General features: G+C 45.2%; 1 protein-coding gene across 1 annotated transcript in view; it reads left to right on the top strand.

Moving 5' to 3' along the window:
- Positions 1-22,977, top strand: part of TMEM260 (transmembrane protein 260) — a gene marked incomplete at its 5' end in the record, with an annotated part of 29,395 nt that extends 6,418 nt beyond the window's left edge. Inside the window, 13 exons of the mRNA XM_009873061.1 lie at positions 7,943-8,120; positions 10,221-10,334; positions 12,438-12,617; positions 15,406-15,446; positions 15,803-15,883; positions 16,443-16,560; positions 16,733-16,905; positions 17,923-18,094; positions 18,761-18,909; positions 20,214-20,390; positions 20,955-21,008; positions 21,430-21,520; positions 22,597-22,977. Coding sequence (XP_009871363.1) covers positions 7,943-8,120; positions 10,221-10,334; positions 12,438-12,617; positions 15,406-15,446; positions 15,803-15,883; positions 16,443-16,560; positions 16,733-16,905; positions 17,923-18,094; positions 18,761-18,909; positions 20,214-20,390; positions 20,955-21,008; positions 21,430-21,520; positions 22,597-22,869 — 1,801 coding nt within the window. The remainder of the gene's footprint in view (positions 1-7,942; positions 8,121-10,220; positions 10,335-12,437; positions 12,618-15,405; positions 15,447-15,802; positions 15,884-16,442; positions 16,561-16,732; positions 16,906-17,922; positions 18,095-18,760; positions 18,910-20,213; positions 20,391-20,954; positions 21,009-21,429; positions 21,521-22,596) is intronic.
- Between the last annotated feature and the right edge of the window lie 285 nt (positions 22,978-23,262).

Genomic DNA, 23,262 nt, shown 5'->3' with positions numbered 1-23,262 from the left:
CGCAGCCCCCTGCCTGCCAGCGAGCTGATAGGCCGCCGGGGGGTTTATGCCACTCTGTACAATAGCGAAGGGCTGCATGGGCTGACTCGGTAATTGTGAAGCCAGCTCATTTTTTAATTTTTTTTTTTATATATTTTATATTTTATTCTATTTTTTTCCCACTTTTTTTTTTTTTTCCGCGGCTGCATAATTTCTAATAAGGGGTTTTAACAAATGTCAGATTAGGAAAAGTTTCTGCAATTACAAAAAAAAACCAACACAACTTATAAAACATTGAAATAGCTAAAGTCAGTTCCTGCCGAGAAGGTTTCTTTGGATGCTGGATGTAGGCACTTGTTATTCTGGGCACCTGGGATAAAGGCGTACCTTTGATTGTGAATCAAATAATGGGTCTCACTAATACAAAGACACTGGGAGAGAAGTTCTGGCTGGAAGCAGAGTTTTTACAACTCCCTACTTAGCAAGTACGGGGTGATGTTTTATTAGAGCAGCACAGCTGTATGTGCGTGTTATCGATCTGTCATGAGTTGTTCCGTGCTTTGGAACAGCTTGGCCTGGTGGCCCTGGATTTAATTACCAAACTTGCCTGGGAAGGGGCTGCTGGAGGCAGGCTCCACTCCGGCACGGTGGTGAGCATCCAGGAGCATGCAAGGTTTCAGGTTGGGAATTCACGTTGCTCACTCCCCTGCTGAGCCCCTGCGGGAATCTCTTCCCATCCCTGGTGTCCAGACCCACCGAGGTCCCCACCACCGTCCTGGGGAACCTCACTGCAGGGGCAGCTTGATCCTCCCAGCAGAGGAGCTGAGGTGCCAAAGCCCCAGGACATGGGGTGCAGATTCTGAAGACATTGATGGGTTCCTGTTTACCAAGGGCACAGGTGGAGGCTCTGTATTATCTTGCAGAGGTGTCCTTACTAGACGTGTCCAGTCCAGGAAGCTGAATGCAAGAGGGTGGAAAGACCAGCTCCGCTTAGCTGAAGTCCTCACTAGCTCAGTTCTTCTCATCCAGGCTGGAGCATTCCCTCATCAACTTATGGTGTTTCAATAAAATATTTTTTTTTTCAAAGGCTAAATAAGTGATGGCAGGACATCGGGGGGGATTTGGAGCAGGAGGGGCGTTCAGCGCATGTGGTGAGTGGTCGGGATGCTGCCTGGTCCCCTCTGCCCTGACAAAACACAGGTCCCTGGGAACACTGAAGTTGCACGATTCTCGATGTGAAGGACAGCAGTGAGCTATGACCAGAGAGCTCATTTTGAGGTTTGGAGTGTTGGGGTTTTTTTTAATGGTGATCTTGCCTATTTGCTTGGTTTCTCTTCTTTCTTCGACTTCATCAGGGTAGGCAAGCCAAGCTGTGCTCTCCTACCTCCTCCTCCTCCTCCAGCGCCGGGAGCGGAGGCTGCGAGCAGGGCTTAAGTGGCTCTTCAGCTCCAGGTCCTTGAGGAAGAATAAAATCTGGTTTGCTATTCCCTGTAGTACCTGCACTGGCTCTTCAGCGCTGAGAGCAAGAGAAACCGCCTTTTGTCCATCGAGTGTTTGTGACTAAGAGGCAGGCAAACCCAGAGGGATTGGGGGTTTGGGGAGATAATCGTTACTACTTAGGTCCTAAACTCCGTGTTTGGATTTTGATTTGTGTTTTATTTTTAAATAGCTTTTCTATTTCAGCATCCATGCACATGCACACTTAAAATCTGTGGAAGGCTTGGTTGTCTTCTGAGTCCATCATTTTAGCCTACTTCAAGGAAGTTAGTTGTTTGGGTTTTTTTTAAGTGAAACCTTAAATTCAAAATGTTACATCTTTAATGCACTCACCTGTTATACCATGAAATAAAAATGTGTTGAAGGGATATGTTTTTGTTACTGCAAAGTGAAGTCACAGCCTTGCAGAGGCAGAAGTTGCTGGTGATGTCCCTGGAGCTTGTACAGGTGTACAGGGAGCTGCTGACATCAAGGTCATCACCTGCAGGTGCAGGGAGAGACTGAAATTTTAAAAAATCCATTACTTATTTTATTAGTGGAGCTTTTTAAAAGAGGGAGAGTTTCATCCTTTAGTCCAGCGACTAAAGAAAATAATTTAAAAAATGTAGCACGGAGATCTGCTACCTGTAAAGTTTTGGAGGTAATGGAAGGCAGACATAATCAGCTTATTTCACTAGGTGCATATAGGTGTTTCCAGCATTTCATACATCAGCTTCAAATATAAAATGTTCCAATTATCTTACTTTTCTTCTTTCTGAATCCAGTGTAATGAAGATTGCATTTAACACAAACATTTTAATTAAATGCCAGTTGCCATCCCTGTGTAGCTTTACACCAATTATTTAATAAGTTTCTGCAGTTTATTAAATATAAAATGTCTGCTATTATTTTCTAAATAAAAACACTGATCGAATTATAGGCATATACATGTAACCTGTGCTCTTGGATAACGGATTTACCGAACTTAGAGGAGAGGCTAAATTTTAAATCGCAGACTTGGCTTGTTTTAGGGATTGCCGCCTAATGAGAAGCTAAAAACTCTTAATTGCAAAAACAGATTCAAATATCTAATTTCACTTTCCCCAATTGTCCCTGCAAGCTCTTAATAAAAACCTGCAGCTAAAATATTCTTGATTAAAGCAAGTTTCTACTGCCTTTGTCCTTGGAGGTGAGGCCCAGCCACACTTTCTTTCACTTGGATGCCTGAAAGGAAAACAAAATAATAATTTATTTTTTTTAAGTCTTTTCCTTTTATGTTTAGGGATGCCATGGGAAAATATTTCTCACAAAGGACTGTGTGACCTCTCTTTTCCTGACTGTTTCTGTCCCTTCTGAGTGCATTTTCAGATGATGGGAATTTCTACCTATGTTCAGAAAATTATGGTTGGTCGACTGTTAGGAGAGGACCTTCTTCCCATTTGTTTTGTCTTGATAAAGTGCTCCATGTGCTTTGAGCAGGTCTTGCCCCAAACTAATTATTTTGTAAAATCAGAAATGCAAGCTGTTCCCTTGGCTTTTTCCTCCACACAAGATAAATGAGCCTGGAATCCTTTTATTCAAGGTCGGTGCTTGATGGTACCAAGGTCAGGCTGGCAATGGTACCTGTAATACCCCTGGGAGAAGTTGTGAAAACTTCCCACTGTTGTGGAGGCTGCAGATTTTTTTTCTCCTTTCATGAGCTGATTTCCTGAGGCTGCTCCAACAGCAAGGTGTTGCTACTCTGAATGCTTTCTTCAAGGTGACTTCTACTATTTCTTCTCCAAGAGATAGTCCCAAGCCCCTATAAGGACAGAGCCTTATAGCAGGGGCTTGCCCACCTTTTGCTCTTTGTAGAGCCCATCTTCTTGAGGGATTTGCTGCAATGTAGCTTTATGCCTATGCTGTGTTGACACATGAGCACTGGATGATGTTCATCAGTGCCATGGCTTCACTCATGCCAGTCTCTTGACCTCCTTGTCCCAGCCGTACGTTCTTTCTCAGCAGTTCCAGAGACTGGGGGAAGCTACACTCCCTGCCCCCCAGAAGCAATGGGATAAAGCCCACCTACATGTTACTTTTACATGAGACTGGTCAAGGATCCAGCTGTTGTAGGTCTTTGCCATATTTTTTGTAGCACCGAAGCTGTATTTGAAAAATGTGTTTGAAGACAGAAGCACGAGTAAAAGTCAAGCGAGGATGAATCTCTGCCACTCTCTGCTCTGGAGCCCTGATGTCCTGTCAAAAAGAGAGAGAATGTTAAGCAATTAAAAGGTACTTTCAGGAAAAAAAAAAAAAAAGGCACAACTGTTTCTTTCTCCTGACCACAGTGCACCTGCAAGCCTCCAGCTGATGTAGATGGAAGAGTGTGGGTCTCCAGGCTAGGTAGCAGAGACAGGAGGCTGTGTGCTTGCTTCTTGTCCAGCAGAGTTTCAGTACAGGAATTATTTACAGTGTCTGTGTCAGACCTAGTGTTTGATTTTGATGAAGCATGTATCTACACACCCTGAGAAGAACCCTTTTTACCTTCCACAGAACAAATGGCTTCTTGACCTTGTTCTCTTTCTGTCTTGGCATTGATAATTGGGTCATTGAGCTTTTGCTGCAGTGATGGGAAGTCTCCTTTACCTCTTGTGTTAACCGTCTTCCATGACGTACTCTGTCTTGACTCCAGAAATTGTTGTCTATGCCTGTAATTAGAGCAGCCCTTATCTACTGGCTTCCCAATGTCCCTCTTCCTTATGCAGCAAGTCACCAACAGCATCTTCAGTTCTTGCTTGCACTGTCCCTTGCAAATATTTCCATCCTCTTTCTTGGCTTCACAGTTCTTGACCTTGGGTCAAGAGCATTCAGCCCCATCCCTGTATTCTGCCAGTTCTTCCCATTTTACTCTCATCTTTATGTCTTTCCTGTTCTTTTATCTCTTTCTGCCTTACCAGTATCTTTCCCACCTTGAAATTGTTCTTCAGTTCAAAGAGTTGTAGGTGGCTGACCTGTGTTGTCCGTGCTCGAGTTGCTTTGTCACCTCCTTAGACAGTGTGTGGGTTTGGGGGCTGTCTTGGCTCTAAGGCAAGAGAGACATGCAAAACGTCACTCCATGCTGGGGAAGTCCAAGAGGCTGCCAGATGGCAGAGTGCAGTGGTGCTTGGAGATCCTCATGGAGATCAGAATGAGCAGTGTAACCATGTCAGCCCAACCGCCAGGCAGTGTTGGTTTAATTTGGCTCCAGCATCGTGCTGACAGTTGCATGGGATTCGTTTCTGCTTTTTCTGCTGGTGCTGCTGTGAACTGTTGCATTGGGTAGACCTGCTTGAAGTGTTCTGTGGGGTTTTTTTTCTGTCGGATGGTCTTCATCCTCAACTGGAGATACCTGCTCTGAGCGCTTGCATTTCCAAGATTGTTTCTTTCCGAATCAGCAAACTCAAATCCATCATTTCCATTGCTGGCAACAGAATCTGCAAAGAACTCCTGGTCTCCAGCTTGCATTTCTCAAAACTACTGTCCTGATGTTCTTCAAGAATGCAACATATTTCAATTTGTGGTCCTTTTTTTTTTACACTGTAGTGTACTTGTAGGAGCTTAGTGCTCCAAGCGTAACATGCTTTCAGAAAGTCAGCTTAGCTGCCTGGCTTTCCCATGGATTTCTAGAAACTAAACTAAAGGCAACACCTCTTCTGTTGACAAACACATCTGTGGACTGTGCTTGATGCTGGATCCTGACCCTGTGCCACTCGGTGAGCAGAGGTGTCCTGTCCCACATAGCTGGGATAAGTCTTTAAGCTTTGTGTTGAGTAGCATTTGCTTAAGCCTTGTTTCATAAAACTTGAGTCTCAGGTTTGAGACTTTTTATCAAGAGGATGGGATTTCTTTCATCTCATTCGAACTCTTAATGATACGCTCAAGTCTTTTCTGGGAAAGACAAAGAGAATTGGTAAATGGTTGAGACGTATGATGAAAATGCCGCTTTTCATCTGAAGGTTTTTGGGAAGGTTGTTTTACCTTTTTTTCACCTTATTTTGCTGCAAGAATTTCAAAGGGATTTATGAAGTTGTCTTTTTATAACTAAAAGTTTGTGCTGTTTAAAGGACTTAGTCAAAACTTAGAGATGTTGTGTGGTGGGGTTTTGCATTGGGAGATCTCTCAGTTTTTAAATACATGTGGCCCTACTTTCCTTTCCTGCTATTTTTCTTTATGAGCCAAACCCACTTCTACCTTCATTCCTGCAAACTTCATTGCATCTTTCCTTTTTCCATACACGTTCCACATCTTTCTAGTAACAGGGAGGAGGAGAGCACAGCCAGAGCCCCTTGAGGCTGAGAACCTTGACAGGCAGGTCGTGTGTGTCCCACCTCTCCCTTGGAGCAGGTGGACTCAGGGCTGCTGGGATGGCTCCGTATTAATACCAGCGGAGCAGCATTCATGGCTGTGAATGCCTTTTCTGTGTGCAGTTGTGTGATTTTTGAAACGTTATGGTAGTGCAGTGAGCGACAAGTCTTGTCTTAGGGAATTTCATGCCGTAGTGAAGCGTAGACATTGGGAAAGTCTACCGTGATGGCCTGCGCTAGTGCCTACCAACAGTAGCTACTAATAGTTTGCTTGCTCTCCTAAAGAAGAGGTTCCACATCACCTTTCTTCAAAAGCTTAGAGGGTACTTTTCAGACACAGATTTTGGTCTGAAATTATCCCACTTGCTGTCACTTGGGATTTTTAAAACATCTTTCCCCCTTCCTTTGGTTTTTCAAGACTTCTTCTTACAGTCTTGCTGCTGAGGCTCTGTCTCACCCTGAGCTTTGTCTCTCTGACCTCAGACACCTGAGAGTTGGTTTCTTTTTTCCCCAGCCTTAACCGATCTGCCTTACTTCTCGCCCTCCAGCTATCTCCTGCAGCTGCAGATCTCAAAATGCTTTACAAAGGAGATAAAAAGAATTTGTCCTATCTTGCAGTTACTTGGGGCAACAGCGGCAGAGGGGCTTGTCGCAGACCACCCGGGATGTCTGATGTTAGTGGCAGGAGGAAGAACAGAGACCTGATCTTCTCAAGCCCTCATCCTGGTCATCTCCTACCCATGAGCCCTGCTTCCCATTTTTAATGGATTAAAAATTCCTGTTCTGACAGCTCAAGTCCTTCTTTGACTTCACAGAAATAGGTTGGCTGTACTGAGATAATTTTGGGAAGGTGAAAAGAAAGCGTAACCAAGGAGAGGAGGCCTTCTCTGCCAGCAGCTCCCTCAGTTCTTCTGGCTTGTTCCTCAGTTTGGTTTTGTTATCTTGGTCTCCATTTATCTCAGAGTTGAGTCAGGAACCTCATAAGCAAGACCTATGCTCTGATCCCTGATGAGCAGATTGAGCCACCTGGGGACTTTGGCTGTGCTAGAGAATATGGCCAGTACTTGGGAACAAGTGACATATGTAGCTTAATGAAGAAGTTGTGTAGTTTACCATCATTTTGCTTTAAACCTACTGGAAACATCAGGACTAAACAGCAGTGTGGGTACCTGAGGTGGGACTAGGAAAAATACCCAATTTGTGGTAGAGCCTGACTTAGTCTCACAGTGGGGTGTTGAATTTCTGGAGAGGAGCTTTGATTGTAGCCACAGCTATTTCTGTCTTTGGATAAGGCATAGCTGAGCCGGTCGTGATGCCCTACGTGGCATCTTTTCAGGGTGACTTGCTGAAGGGGAGACCTTCCAGACAGGCAGAGCTGGAGCTGCCCGACGCGACTGGGTGGGAAGAGCTACTGTTGCACAATGGGCATCATAGGTTTCCTCGGTTAAATCCCATCTCGTGGGCTCCCAGCGCCAGCTGCAGCAGTCAGACGAGTTGGGCAAGCCGCTCCGGGGGGAGCGTGTGCCGTTATCCCAGCTGGGAGTCACAGAGATGCCTGGCTTTTGGGCTCGAAGCCATGCCAAGGGTGCTTCACCTGCTTCCTCCCCTCGCTGGCTGGACCTGACACCTATTTTCCCCACTCCTGACCCCGCTGGGCACCTCTCCCTGACAGGACCACGGGCGCCGCAACCCTGACCCATCCCCGAGACACTAAACATCACCCTCCAGGAAGCTCTGCTAATGCTGTCCATCATGAATAGCCTAATCCACTCTTTATCCAGGGCCTCGATGAATTTAAGGCTGCACCCTTGCTGGAATCTCCTTCAGCGGAGAGTATCCCATTAGAGGCGTGACTCGCTGGCTCGGTGCACCATGACCTGCTGGGCCATCCATCCTCAAGGTTTCTGAGCCAAATGCTGGAAGTTGCCTCTTTGGTGTTGGGTGGCTTTGCAGATAGATGGGCTGGCTGATGCCTCCTTCTTCCTAATTGCGATTCAGTGCAAAGGAATTATTAGGAAGATATTAACCATATAATTTTTTGGCAGGGTGCTGGGTGGCAGTCATTTCTGCTGCTACAGTATGTTTAAAAAAAAAAATTTAAAAAAAGGACAATAAAGTAGGCTTTTTTGTTGGAAAAGAAGATTTCATGTTATCTGTGTTTGCAGGCTTTCTGGCTCATATGCTGGAGGAATCCTTGCTGCGGGGGTGTTTTCATTTTCTCGTCTAACATGGCAGTGGTCCATCGCGGCGGAGGTTTTTAGCTTAAACAATCTGTTTGTGGGGCTGCTGATGGCTCTCACCGCGGATTTTGAGGAGGCATCCACTGCAAAAGAGAGATCAAAGGTAAAACATCTCAAGCAAAGTGAATAGTTGTTTATTTTTTTTTCAATTAGCCATTACGTGTCTGTTTAATTTCCTATTCGTTTAGTGCCGATAGTTTTTGTTCAAATAAGAAAGGACAATTTTGGGGGTTGGGTTCAGCACCTGTGCTGGGTGATGTCCATCCCTGGCCTACCTGGACATTCAAAAGTGCTGAACATTGAAAAATCTGTCAGCTTTGCTTAGGGGTTGAGCTGGAACCTCTTGGATGGGTTTGTGGTGGAAACAGGACAAGCAAAATCATTTTTATCTAAGTGGTTTAGGATAAAGTTCAGTTTCCTGCACCCAAGACTTAAACTAGGCTGTGGGTGTTCAAGTTTTTGTTTTCAGAACTGATATTTTCCCTTGGGGTAAATAGATGTATTTTACAGAAAACTCTGTGTAGTCAGAAACCCAGGTTTGTACTGAAAAATGAGAACAACCGCATTTGCAGTCAATTCTTCTTTTGAAATTAAACGTGCCCCTAAAATAATGGCGTTGTTAAATACAGAGACTTAAAATTTCGTGGTGTATTCTCTACTTTATAAACAGAGCAGGCAGCCAAATGATATTTTCGCTCAGCAGTCTTGTTCTTTCTGCTTCTTTTTGCCTGAACATCTGATCTCTTCTCCTCTCACAGACTTGCCTGCTGTGACTCCTGTAAATTGTGTGAATAAAAGGATTTTTGTCAGGCTAGGCTAGAATTTCAGGAGTTCCCAGTGCTAGTTTACTCAGCTTCATGAGTTCTCAAATAACATGTTTTATCGGTGGTTATAGAGACCTTGTTTCACTACTGGATTTTTTTCCATTTCTGATGAGTACCGTTCCAAGGTCCACACAACCTGAACTCCACGAAGATGGAGTTGGGCATTCTCCAACTTGCCTCCGTGTTTGACATTCCCAATTTCCAGTGGGATTTTCGGGTGAGATTTTCAAAAGCAGTTAAGGAGCTTAATTAATACTTTTGGGTATCTGGCATCTCATACCATGAAGAAGCCAGGCTGCCAACAGCAAGCTCACTGCACTTTTCATAAATCAAATGGTTGTGCAAACACCTTCAGGAGTGTGCTTGGAGTTTGTCAATCTACTTGAAAAATTACTGAGGTTGCTCTGAGTCCTGCAAGGCAGCTCTGAAGCCCACAAATGTTTTTCAGAAGTTAGGACAGGCGTTTCCATGCCAAGGCAGCATCCAGTGTTGGATGCTCAGCAGTTAATTAAAAATTACGAGGTGATCTGATGATAGATGGAGGAACCTCTGTCATCCTTGGAGATGTCTGGGGAGGTGAGGATGGGTTGCCACTTCCTGTCCAACAATGTTTGTGGGACTCTGATGGCTTTTTGCCCACCAAGCAGCTGCTCTGGGGCTTGGCTTCAGGTTATAATATGGACCAAGTGGCCAGCGATGGTGGAGAAGGAGGCAAGTTCAGAGGAGGGGCAGTGGCCAGTGGTGTACGTGGCACTGACCCAAGGTTTCCGTGTGGAGTTGTTCTTAAAACCTTGTTCTCAAAACCTTGTTCTCTCCGACTTGGTCCATGTTACAACCTGAATGCTTGAAAATCAGCTTTTAGACTAGTGGTAGATATCCTGTTGAATTCCCTTTGCTTAGGAAGTTTGTGTAGCCCTGACTTTAGCCCTCTGTGCCCAAAGAAGAGGAAAAAAACCTCATTCCTGTTACATGAAATGAGGTCTCTGTACACAATGGCGTTATTTTAGGGTGTGTCTTCTGAAAACTTCACATCATTTGTAGTTAACTGCTGGGCAGTCTCCCCTATGCAGGAACTGGATTCAGGATTGGGTTCAGGAATCGGACCCTGTTGCATCGTTACAATGTGATGGTGCTGCACAGGATCTCTGTATACACAGAGACATAGCTTTTCAGATTGTTTTCTGTTAAACAAATGAAATCTTTTAAATAATCAAAAATAGCCTGTGTGATCTGTGCTACAACTGACCGATGCTCACCAGTGTATTTGCCTTTCTCCTGTAACTGTGCTGTGGGCTCCACTGAATGTGGTCTTTGGGTGTTTTTTGCAAACTGTAAATTGTAATTGTGAATGTGGGTTTGGTTTTTTTCTCTCCTTTCAGATCTCTAAACTTGGTGCCTTCTGCTGCGGGCTCAGTTTGTGCAATCAGCACACGATAGTGCTTTATATCGTTTGTATTGTACCTTGGGTTCTCTCCCAGCTTGCCAGAAAGACGGTACGTATTTTGCTGACCTGTGCCTCTTTAGTTTTGCAAGGCAGCAAGCAATTCTTCTTTCCAAGCACAGTCAGTGGTCTCTCTAAACCCACTGAAGTTACAGTCCATCAGTCTGACACCAGAGCCACCGACCACAATTTCAGAGCCAGCAATCAGACCTGCTCATGTCTCCTGGCTCAGGACCTCTCCCCCAGCTGCTTGCAGATACACCGTGGGTAACTACGAGGTGGACACTTGGAAGTAAAAACTGCTCAGCACGTAGGAAATAAGAGCACAATCAATGACCTGCCAAACAGGGGAGCAGATAAATCTCTGTTGGTGAGAAGTCACAGGCATGTGCAGCCAACATGTGCTGCTTCTCCTGGCTGATGGCACTGGCTTTCTCCTGCCGTCAGCTCACCTGGAGAGGAGTTTTTCTATGTTGGTTCTCTGGTGGGAACAAACAAAAGCTGGGTCTACTCCTTGCATAGTGTCTTGCAACTGCTTTTGATAGTTGATGGTGCAGCTGGAATAGGCAGCACAGCAATAAGTGTGCAGAGCCTTGTCTCTAGAGAGAAGTTCTCTTCAGCATCTCCTTGGCATGTGCCGGGCTCCGTGGCCTCCAGCTCTGATGCAACTGGAACTTGTGAGTCCTACAAGAGATCAGCTTTCAGGTAAAGAGCTCCTGGCTTGCCCCAGCTGGAAAAGACCAAAGGAAGGCTGGCCTTTGGTGAAACAGCAAGCTGCTGCTCCAGGCAGTATGTCCCTTTCATCTTGTAACAGAGATCCCTCTCTCAGTATGTCAAGAAGTTCTACTTTGCCCTAAAAAGAGCTGCACATCTCAACGGCGCAGGTGCTCTGCTCACTCAGATGGCCCTGAGAAGCCCCCATTTACTCGCCCTGCTCTCTTTTGCTCCCTTGAAGGTGACAACCGGGAGATTTCTGCTGAGCCAGTCCTGCCTGTATTTTTCCACCCTTACCTGATAAATCAAGTGTGGTTCTAAGTAATGACACGTGATATAACCAACCCTGGTGTGAAGCACTCGAGCTGCAAGAGATAAGACACAGCTCAGACAAGACTGATGCAAAATCTTTTTACTGTCTCCAGCAAAACCTCATTCTGACTATATATTTCCTTTAGCACAGTGAAGACTCCCTTCTGCAATGTATTTATGTTCTTTAAACAGAATTATTGTTTTTTAACTGGGGAGGTCCAGAGAGACTCTGATTTCCAGCAAGGACAATCCTTTGCCAACGGAACATACCTTTAGACAGCCCAGTGGTGCCTGCTGCATAAAACCACGTAATAAGAAGGGTATTTGATGGAAGGCAATGTCTTTTTAAGTAAAAAAGAGACAGCTTTCTTGAGAAAGGTGGTGGCCGCCACTGTTACCAAGCTACTATTTCTGCTCAGTAGATCATCGCTCTGAATGGTGCCACTTCCACTTAACCCCAACCGCTAGAGAAGCGCTGTGATTGACAGGGCAGTGGCTAACGGTAAAGCAAGCGTGCAATATTCTAGGGTGGGATTTTCCAAAGCACTTAAAGGAGTTAGGCACAGAAGTCCCTTTGAAAGTCTTGTCTTCCTGACCCCTTAGGCAGTCTTGAAAATCCCACCCCAGAAGTTGGCCTATCCAATTCAGCCAGTGTAATCGTGATAAAGTAAATGGCAAAACTGACTCCTGATGATGGTGATGATGTGTGTAGTTGTACTAGAGCAGCATTTTTATTATTTATTTTTTTTTTGCCAGATGGAATACCAGCCAACTCTTAATCGCTGCAAAGTGGGTTATCTCAGCCTTGCAGTGCTTCAGCCATCTATGCATGTCATGCCATGATTTAAATGTGAAAGATGCAATGAGTATGATACTCATGAGTCCTAGCTAATATTATTTGCTTCACTTAAATTTCACCCTGCCATGCAAAGGAGATCAGTTTGATGCAGTTTCCTGGTAATCCACAAAATCGTAAGGTTTAACATAGCATTTTGTAGGGACTTACTATAAATTGAGAGATCAGCTCTGTGTAAATATATTTGATGTTTTTTCTTTATCTGTTCTTGAAGTTCCAGTGTGATTAAACTAAAATAAACATTGTTATGCAATATGACATATTTTGGTGCAGGAATTGTCCCTAGGCCATTTGCTGAAGTTGGGTTTATGCTTCTTGGCTGGTTTGCTGCCTTATCTCTATCTGCCGGCTTCGTCCTACCTCAGTCGAGCCCGTTGGACATGGGGAGACCAGACGACTTTTCAAGGATTTTTGACCCACTTTCTCAGGGCAGAATATGGGACATTCAATCTGGTAAATAAGGGCCATTTTCTAAATTACTTTCTTTTAACTTGTGCAATAGCAGAACCTTCCTGTTCATAAGGATTAATGGCTTGCAGGAGTATAAATTGAAAATGTTTTGTTTTTAAAAATATGTTTCTGCTTTTGACTTTCTGATCTGGCAGGTTTCTTAGGAATGGATCACGTGCTTGGGAAAGCAAATAAATGATTCTCTTTGCTGTTATGGCGTGAGCAGTGTTATTTACTGGGAGCTGTACAGGTGTCTTGTAATACCCCAAAGAGGAAACTGTGTTGGAGGGAGGTGGTGACATCAGTTTTGAGTTTTTCTTGTTTAAAGACAAATAATTGTCTAATTTCTTGATTTTAAACTTCTCTATTTAAAGAGGTTGCAAGCAGTTTTCATTTCTGTACCATTAAAAAAAGATTCCTTCAACTTAATTCCTACTAATATTGAGTTTAAATGAATGGCAGGTTTGAGGAGTCTCAGAAACCTCTGATGTGAGTTATTGGCAGGTCTGTGCTCTTGCCAAAGTAGGGAGGTGTTGCATGGTTGCTTGCAGAGCGTAGAGTTTGCACCTGCCTCCTCCAGCTGGCTTCGGTGTTTGGCTCTAGCAACCCAAGGGAAGCAAGTGCCCAGCACCCCTCCTGTCTTCCCCTCTTCAGAGATTTCAGTGCAGAGGGCTGGGAAATTGCACCGCTGAGGGGAAAAAAGAGGAAAAGGTGTGGTTTACTTACTGGATCACTCCATGGGGTCCTGAAGCCCCACCTCCTCCAAAATTAAGCCCCTGCATCCAGCCAACACGACGCGGTGAACACCGTTACCGTTCCGTTACAGCCTTCTCGAGGAGCTGGGTGACTGTAGGATGTGAGGCAAAAGCCTTGGTAATTCCTTCTGTTGCCACTTAATCTTCCCAAAACTCCTACAGAGATAAGATCCACCCTCTGAAGGACTTCTGAGATTTCCCCTGTTGTCCTTTTTCCAGCCGTCTCCTGAGAATGAGGCTCCATTGGGCAGAGCAGTACCAAGGCATGCAAATCCCTTAACTCCTTTCTCCATCAAATGTGATGAATTCAAGTTGATGTTCAGGAGGCTTAGGGATGGATGGCGTGTAATCCTACACCACAAATCACATTTACGATGAACTTGTCTGAAGCAGGAGCAATAAATTTGGCAAAATCCAAGCGCTTGGTCCCGACGCCAGTTGGGCTAGTGCCAGAGTCCCGCCTGGATGGACAGACAGCCCTTGCGTCCCACAGCTCCGTTTGAAGGGCAGGAAGGGTTGAAAGAAGAAAAACAAAAGTGGAGAAAAGACTCAGGAGAGGATTCCACCTATAAGCCAAGGATCAGAAATGTCATCTCCTGTAAGGGATGTGTCTGGGGCTAGAAGCTGTCAGCTGCCAGCAAGGTTGGGCTTTGCAAGAAGCAGAGGTAGTAGTGCTGCTTCAGGAGCTGTGGGCTGGCTCTCCATCCTCTTAAGACGTTTATTTTTTAAATAAATCTTGAACACAATTCCGTTTTTATTGAGATGCCTTCTTGGATCTTTTTACCTCATCTTTTGTCTGGTAACCACCGTTTCTTCAACAAGCACCTATGTAGGTAATTCTTCACCTCCACCGAGCATGTCATCTTCTTCAGACTTGTGCCATGGATTGCAAGTGTCTGCAATAAAAATTCTCATGTATCTCATATATATCTCATACAGCTCTGCCTCCATCAGGGCAGAGGGCACAGCAACAGGTCTGATAAGCAAGCAGAACTTGAGGCTCATGTGCTTGTCTCAGGCTGTGGGGAGATGGCCCAAAAAATAGTTGGACTGTGCAGATAAAGGACAAGAGGAAATGGCCTCAAGTTGCACCAGAAGAGGTTTAGATTAGATACTAGGAAAAATTTCTTCACTGAAAGGGTTGTCAAGCACTGGAACAGGCTGCCTGGGGAAGGGATTGAGTCATAGAATCATAGAATCACAGAACAATTCAGGTTGGAAACAACCCTTGGGATCATCGAGTCCAACCATTAACCTTACTCTACAAGTTCACCCCTAAACCATATCACCCAACACCACATCCAACCGACACTTGAACACATCCAGGGATGACGACTCAACCACCTCCCTAGGCAGTCTGTTCCAGTGTCTGACCACTCCCTCGGCAGTCTGTTCTAGTGTCTGACCACTCTTTCCATGAAGAATTTCTTCCTAATGTCCAGCCTAATCTTGCCCTGTTGCAACTTGCAATCATTCCCCCTGCTTCTGTCCCTAATTACCTCTGAGAAGAGACCAGCACCAACCTCTCTACAGTGTCCTTTCAAGTAATTGTAGAGCATGAGTCACCATCCCTGGGGTTATATAAAAGATGTGTAGATGTAGGGACATGATTTAGTGATGGATCTGGCAGTGTTAACGGTTGGACTCAATGATCTTAAGGGTCTTTTCCAACCTAAATGATTCTGTGGTGCTATGGCATAGTGGAGATCGTAGCTAAACCATATGATGTTCTCAAGTCATAGGGTAGTGTGTTAGTAGCACCTTGAAAAAGTCCTTATCCAGGTGGTAAATACTGCATAGGGGCATAATGTAAAACCAGGATGTGGGAGAAAATTGTGCAAGGAAGGTTTGAGTAGTTTGCTGCCTTTTTTGGTGTTTAAGCAATTCCTGTTCCCTGTGACCACCTTAAGGTACCTTTTGAAGGGGCTTTGAGGAGCCCTGTGTGCTCAGGGCTCTGCAGAAGAAAAACAAAAAGACTTTTCCTTGTCCCAATGTGTGGGTTTCTCATGTGGTTTTTTTTTTTCTTTTTAATCTAGGCAAAGTCCGAGACAGGATCCAGTATGAGAGAGATGCTGCTGTGAGTAAAATCTTAACTCTGCCTTTTAGCAGAGAGGAACCTGTTGCTGCTGCTGTCATTTTGGCCATAGTGGCTCAGACCCTGCCTTTCCTTGGCTGGGGCCGTGTGCGTCCTGCATAGGGACAGCACAAGTGTCCTGTCTTCCCCACTGAAGGAAAAATGCTGGATCCCCCACCCAGTGTTTTTTCATTCAAAATCCTGACACGTAAACTGAGTTTATTCCCATTTCTGGTAGACTTAATCACAGCAGAATGGGGATATGTTATGTTGTGCTTGTTCCTTGCTTCTCTTGACACTTTAATTGAGCACAAGGGCCGATCTGGGGCTGATGCATCCGTGCACTAATTTCTCTGCAGTTTTCAGCTGGCACAGATGAAGTCAGAGCTATCCCTTCCCGTCCTCGCCCTGGCGCTCGTGGCGTGTGTGAGCACAGCACTGTCGTAAGTTGGAGGAGAATATTTGCTCCAATGTGCATTTTCTTACTGTGTGCATGGGCAGCTTTCTTTGCCTTCTGTTTGCTGGTGCAAAAAGTTCAGCAATTGACTATTCATTAAGAGTAAACATATCCCTGATCCTTATAACTGTCTGGCTTTGTAACTGGCAAGCTGGTTAGCTCCGTGGTTTGAGCACGGTGCTGACAACAATGACAACACCGAGGTCACAGGTTCAATTCCCACTCGGTCCCCATGTGTTGCCTGGTCTAGTCGAGAGGTGGCGTCCCTGCCCAAAACAGGGAGGTTGGACTAGATGATCTCTAAGGTCCCTTCCAGCCTAGGCCATTGTGTGATTCTATGAAGCTGGAAGATCTTGAAATCCAGGAGGTTTTGAGCTGTGAAAACAGAAGTTTCATAAATTACAAAGATAAAGGAAGACTTGTCACCTTCTTGTATTAAATGCATTTAGGTATGCAGAGAGATAGTGGTTTTCAAGAACATATAACTTTTGTCTCCTTTTCTATCATGCCACTAGAGTGCTATTTTTAATTTTTTTTAATAGGATGAAGCAGCAGAAATCACCCGTGATCTGGCTTTTCACTGGAATGCTCTGTCTTTATTCCCTTTTCTTTGCCTGGAGGGCAAATCTGGATATTACAAAACCTCTGTTTCTGGGCGTGGTAAGTCAAACTCTGAAAATTGCTCCAGCGTGTTAATTTTGGAAAGAAGCTTTAAACGCACCTACCTGGGAGCAGCCTTGAAGCTGCGTAAGGTGCGAAAATACAAGCTCCTTATTCCGTTTCCTTTTAGCTGGGGAAAAAGAAACAGGTTCTTGGGGATTTTGTCTCCTAGGTGGAGCGGTTCTGGCTGCAGAGCGATGCTGTGGTGGCCGTGCTGGCGGGGCTGGGATTGGCCACGCTCACCTCGGTTGGTGGCACCGTGCTGGAGGGCAACCGGGCGCTGCCATGGCTGGAGTGGCTTTCCACTCTTCTTCTTGTTGCTTCTCAAGTTTGGGCGAATTACAGGTAACAAATCCCACAGGCACGTGGTTCGATGCCTGCTCCTCTCCTTGTCTTGAAGTGAGAAAGGCACTTTGCTCATCCCACCTAAGCTTGTGAGGTCACAGCATGCAGGGCTCCCTGGTTTGATATCCCTCAAAATCATTGACTCCGGGTTGGGAATGGGGATGTCATGTAGGTTAAAGGAAGAAAACTCTGTAGATAAGTAAACTTCTATTGAAAGAAACTTGTAAATCTGTGCTTCATTTCCTAAGGCTTGTAGAATTAATTTGAATTTTTTTCTTTCTGTTTTTTTTTTCTTTTTGAAGAGTTAAATCTGCAATGTAGGGCTTCCTTATCCCATTGCTGTGCTGAAGACTCTGCAGCGGCTTGCGTAGGAATCACTGTAGTAGTTAGGGAGGCTCAGGCAGAGCATAGACTTCATAGACCAATGAAGTGTAGACTTCAAACGCGGGAATCCTTCGTTCACACACATCTTTTCCCAAAGGCTTGTCCATAGATGAGCCCATCATAGCTCATGTCATGAAGTCCTCTTCTTGAGGACATACTTGGGGTGTGTGGAACACATGATTGTGTAACAAAAAGGATCTAATCTCAGATAATGTAAATCTGCTTCAGCCTGATGCTACAAAAGCTTGGGGTTTTTAATGCTTAATTAAAAATATTAAAAGCATGGGGAGGATTTCAAGTACTTCAGAGAACCATTGTACTAGCACTTCCAGCACCAACTAGGAAGTTTTTAAGATTAGCCCAAGAAAAAATCAGAAGTAAGGCGAAGTCATTCAATGAGGGTGCATTTTGGCAAAAATGTAGTGGCTTGTGTGTCTGGTGCTGGTTTCTGGGGGACTATAGTCAAACTGCTTCATTTCTGTGTCTCAGTTTCTCTGCAAATGGAGATGATGCTTTTCAGCAACAGTTGACCAGGGTGAATGACTTCACTTGTGGATGCCTATTGCATAAAATTGTTCTGAAGCCATGCAAATACCTGCTTTTAAGTTACTGGCTTTTATCTGTTCTCTTGAGTGCTTGTGATCAGAGCAACAACTATGTTGTTGACAAGTTTGCAAGGAATCTGCTGTCCTCTATGCCGATGGGTGCTGTGATCTTGCTAAGAGGAGACTTACCCGGGAATGCTCTTCGTTATGTTCATTATTGTGAAGGGATGAGGCCAGACATCACCTTAGTGGACCAGGAGGTAAGTTCAGAAAGTAATATTAAAAGAGGCAACACGCAGATTTAAAACTAGGAAGCAGAAGTTCAGTTGTTCCTTTCTCTTCTCGAGGGGGTTTCTTTGTTCCAGTAAAATGTCTGATTCAGATTTAAAATAGGGTTTTTTTGAGAGGGTTGTGGGTAACTCTGGGATGGAGCATGGTGTGCAAGTCCCATTCAGGCCCAAGAAGCCAGCAGGTAGGCAATAGTGGGTAGAGAGAAGGGGAAGCTCAAGTCCTTCGTTAGGGCAGATTCCCAGATGTGGCACAGGGCTGATGTTTGCCTCGTTGGTTGCCTCCCTGCTGTTTTCTGCAGCTGGCCCAGAATACAAGTGGTGGGGCAGCAGAAGGCTTCTGGGAGCATCCTGGAGGGCAGCAGGGCAGCAGTTGCCCCGTGGGTGATGCAGCTTTGGGGGCTTCACCACGCTGAGGCTTATTCCCTGAGCCCCCTCTGTTGTCTTGGTCCCCCGAAGGTGGTTTTGCAGAGTTGGTGACCTGGTCTGGTGGAGTGGTCCCAGGCCATTGCTGCAATGGGAGGTGACCTCACTGAGCAAACAGAGCCATTCCTCCTGCAGAAACCATTTTCTGCAGGTTCTGGATGTAAAATGGATGAAAACTTTGTCTCTTAATTTTCCTTATATTTACTGTGATAGATGATGACTTATGAGTGGTACTTACCCAAGCTGGCAAAGCATTTACCTGGCGTTTATTTTCCTGGGAACCGATGGAACCCTGTGGAAGGAGTATTACCTGATGGGACAGTTGCTTTTAATCTCCATCGTTTCCTCAAAGTAAATAAGCAGTAAGCATTTCTTTCATATGTAACAGCTTTCCTAAAATCTTCAACCTTTTTTTCTTGATATTGTTTATGGAACAGCTTGGTACTGCATCCAAAAGACCAATTTTCTCCACTGACTTCCTCCCTGGTGGTGAGATTATTTTTGCAATTAAAGCAAATATCTATGCAGAAGTAACTCCATCCGGATATAATGTTGCTTATTGTTTTGAGGTTGGTTTGGTTTTTAGGAAGGAAAAACAAGAAGGTGATTGTCGGAGAGTATTGCTTTTTATTTTTGTTGTTGTTGATACAATTCATCACTAGAAAAGGATCATCCCCGTGTACTCAAAATGAATATGGCTGGAGAGCGAATTGCTGCTGCTTCTACTTTGTGAACATTGTGGCCAAATGATTAGCATAGAATGAATGTATTCCAGGAATAATCATCATATAAAAATAGCTTAGTAAGAGTGGAGAAAGGATTAGATACTCACATGAATAAGAACAGCATCTGCATTTAGACCGGCCGGGGTGAGCCTTGCGAGTGTGGGTAGGCAGAAGGGCATCGCCAGGCGCCGTTGGGAAGCATTAAATCATAGAATCATAGAATCACAGAGTATTGGGGGTTGGAAAGGACCTCTAGAGATCATCTAGTCCAACCCCCCTGCCAGAGCAGGATCACCCAGGGCAGCCACACAGGAACTCATCCAGGTGGGTTTGGACAGTCTCCAGAGCAGGAGACTCCACACCCTCTCTGGGCAGCCTGGGCCAGGGCTCTGTCACCCTCACAGTAAAGAAATTTCTCCTCACGTTGAGGTGGAACTTCCGCTGTTCTAACTTAAACCCATTATTTCTTGTTCTATTGCTGGGCACCACTGAGAAGAGATTGTCTCCTCCCCTTGACCCCCACTCCTCAGATATTTCTGTACGTTTATAAGGTCCGCTCTCAGCCGTCTCCTTTCAAGGCTGAACAGCCCCAGGTCTCTCAGCCTCTATCCATAGGAGAGAAACAGGCTTCTCCTCCTGCGGCTTCTGGGCTGTTTGTGAGGTCTGACATTGGGGAGAAGCTGTGTCTCCTGTGGTGGCTGCACCAGGTGTGCAGTGCCAGATGGGGCATTCGCTTGCGGCGGGAATGCTGGTTGGCAGACTCACCCAGTAACTTGAGGTGAAGTGGTGTTGATGAGTATCGGTGCCGCAGAAGATGTTATGCCACCAAGGGCCTGCCGGCTGCGCTGGCGTGGTGCGCTCAAGCACACGGTGTGCCCGCGGTCTCTGGCATGGCTTTCACGATTGCTCTCTCTTGTTTGTTGTTTTGGTTTTCTCCTCAGGAAGGAAGTGTTTGTCTGCATAGGTCTTCATGAAGGTGACTCGACCTGGAGAAGGAGCTATTCGCTCTGGCCGTGGGGTACATGTGAGAAGTTGGTTCCTTCCAATGTTTTGTTTGACCCAGGAGAGTGGATTCGTCTTACAAGAAATCTCTATAACTGGACTGAAGACTACGGCAGGTACGAGGCAGAGGTGACTCTGCTCCTTCCTGCTCATCGTGCGTTTCCCAGCAGCATAACCACATGCATTGCAATGTTAGAGAAGTTAAACGTGAGCCATTATCATAATGTTCTGTGTCCTGAAATGTATAATAAATCCGCATGTGGTGTTTTTATTAGTGTTAAAAATAGAGAGGACATTTCTAGTCAAATATCAGGTGCAATTCCAATCTTAAAACTTGATCAGGAGCCAAAAAGCATTGAGGACTTGGCGTATCCAAAGCTTGGAATTTCATAGACTGAACTGCAATGCACGCTAAAAAACATCTGTCACTTTGAGGATAGCTAGGATGCTGTGAAACCCCTGATCTACCAAAGGCTCCTTCTAGGGAGAGAAAAGAATAAACTTTTGTGAATGACTGAGGATCAGCTGAATTCCCTGCTGTCAGAGCCTTAGGCTTCTTGACGGGTTTTCTTCAGCCTGGGAGGTCTGTGACTGCCGGGGTTAGAAGGGTTGATGGCGCTGTGGGTGAAACACAGTGATACGGATCTGATGGCTGAATTTTATTCTCCTTTCTCATTTAGTTTCAAGCCCTCTTCCTGGGAAGCTGTCGCCAACGAGGAGATGTGGCAAGCCAGGTGATGGTCCTTTGCTCCCTTCCAACAGCCGGTGGGCGATGCCAACTCACTGGCGTGGAAATACACACCAAAGCGGGCAGCTTGATGGTGCATGGCCTTATTGGATCTAAGTGTGCCAAGCTTTGGAAGGAAAAGGTTGGCAGAATGAGATGAAGGGTGCATGGCCACCAGGAAATCCTTTAGGAGGATGGGGAGTTTGTTCACCAAAAGCTTCTACTCAAAGTATCTCGAAGGAGCTGAGGGCAGTTGGGACATAGGGTGAGAAAACACGTCACGGGAAGAAATTTCTATCCCTGACAACTGAAGTGGAGGTGGTGGTGTGCTGTCCCATACATGTTGATGTTGAAGATGTGTATAACCATGTGGTGTAAGCTGGTTATGTTAAGCAGTTATTACACAGAAGTTTTTCTTGTTTTCCTAGGATGAAAACAGCTTTCTTTATATTTGACCTTGCAGAAACTGCCAATGTGACTGCAGAAATGAAATCCCAGCTTTACGCATTTGCATACACCGTAAGTCATATAAGATATTTTGGTTATGTGCAGTCTCCATCGTTTTTTGTTTGGGTTTTTTTTTTTTGATTTCTGGACTCCATAAAAATATGGTGCTTCCTTATAGGTCCTATAATCTACGTTCTCCCTTGTTCATCCAAACCAAGAGCAGAGCAGATTCAAAGAGATTTGTTCAGGGATTTTATCCATTCCTCCTTGCCCTCTCGGTCACGGATGATGCCAGAAGCTAACCCTGCTCTTGCTATAATTATGTTGTCTATGCTGGGCTCCAAACCCATGCCAAGAGATTGCTTGTCCTGAAGTCCCCTCTGTGCACTTGTCCCCTCTGTCATTACACAGTCGTGCATCCAAGCCAGCAAGTGTAAAATCCGACAGTCTTCTCGCTGCAAATTAATTCTGCTGCATTTCACACCAAAGAATAACACCCATAAGCTGCTGTAGATATCTCTGGAAATAGTGGGCTGCTTGTGATACCAACAGATACACAAAACGATCGGTATGTGTCAGCAGAGAGGAAAAGTGTTTTGTACCCCAGCAAAGAGTCAACAAATAGTTCCCTTCCAATTCTTGCCTGTTTTGCTGTGATTTTTTGGCCTTGTGCAAAGTTCTCGGGAGCGTACCTGCTGTTGAGCTTTTGAATATTCCCACCCGAGTCAACAGACTATTTTAAGTCCCGTGGAAGACATCCTGATCTCCTGAAATACTGAGTAAATGTCTTGCCAGGCACGGCAGTTAAATCTCTTGTTTTGCCCAGCCTGGTGTAACACCTCTCTCGGGGAAGCACATAATGTGCGGCGGGGTTATCACGATCGTCTGTAACGTTTCTAAACAAACAGCTGCCATAGGAAGGGAAACATTTCGGCCCCCCTTGGATTTCTGATTCACGTTGTTGCACATCGCGTGGCAAACACTGAGGGAGTTACAGAAATGCTCCAACTCTGGACTCGGACATCTAAATAGCATCTGTTCCTTTATGGGCAGTTTTGAAGCGCTGTTAGGAGCTGTCGGTCCCCTTCGCTCAATTAATTTGTCCTTCCTCCCCGCCCCCTCCCTTTTTTTTTTCGCTCCTTTAACAGTTGTACAAAGAAATTGTCAACTCTCATCCAAATCACCCAGTGAACTGGCACAAAAACTACGCCATCGCCTGCGAGAGGATGTTGCGTCTCCATCGGGTGGACGTGGATCCCGAAGCGTTGCTCTCTGAAACTGTGAAACATTTCCTTCTGTACGCCGAGAAAGCGGAGGACGATCCCCAGCGGCAGGATATTCTGCAGGTGGTGAAGCACCTGAAGAAGGAGCTACAGGGGCTGAGGAAAATGAAAGAAGATCAGAGGCGGCGAGATGGGTAGTGCCTGGTCCTCCACCTGCCTGCTGAAGTGCTGAAATTTAGAAGTCAGGACTTAAACTCTGACAATGTCAGAATGGTTTTGAAAGGCGACCAGAATGGCAGCAGAGGGGAAATCGAGTGGGATTGCCTCTGCAGGAACGTGCTGTCACTTGGTCTTTGATTGCTGTTGCCAGATGAACTGTTTTTGTTGGTTTGGGGTGGAGCAGGGAAGGGGAAAGCTGATCACTAAATAAAATACCAGGTTGCAAAAAAGGAGAGTTTTCTTTTGAAAGAAACCTGTGAATATGTTGTACTGTGGATTTATTTATTTTTTTTAATGAATGCAATGTCCTTTACAGATGCACAAAATCTATCTGGCCTTTAAAGGTCTCTTCTGTTACTGAGCCAGGAGGTT

This window comes from Apaloderma vittatum, unplaced genomic scaffold (assembly GCF_000703405.1).
Source record: "Apaloderma vittatum isolate BGI_N311 unplaced genomic scaffold, ASM70340v1 scaffold10527, whole genome shotgun sequence".
Taxonomy (NCBI): domain Eukaryota; kingdom Metazoa; phylum Chordata; class Aves; order Trogoniformes; family Trogonidae; genus Apaloderma; species Apaloderma vittatum.
The sequence above is the reverse complement of the archived record's forward strand: the minus strand, read 5'-3'. Positions and strand labels throughout refer to the sequence as shown.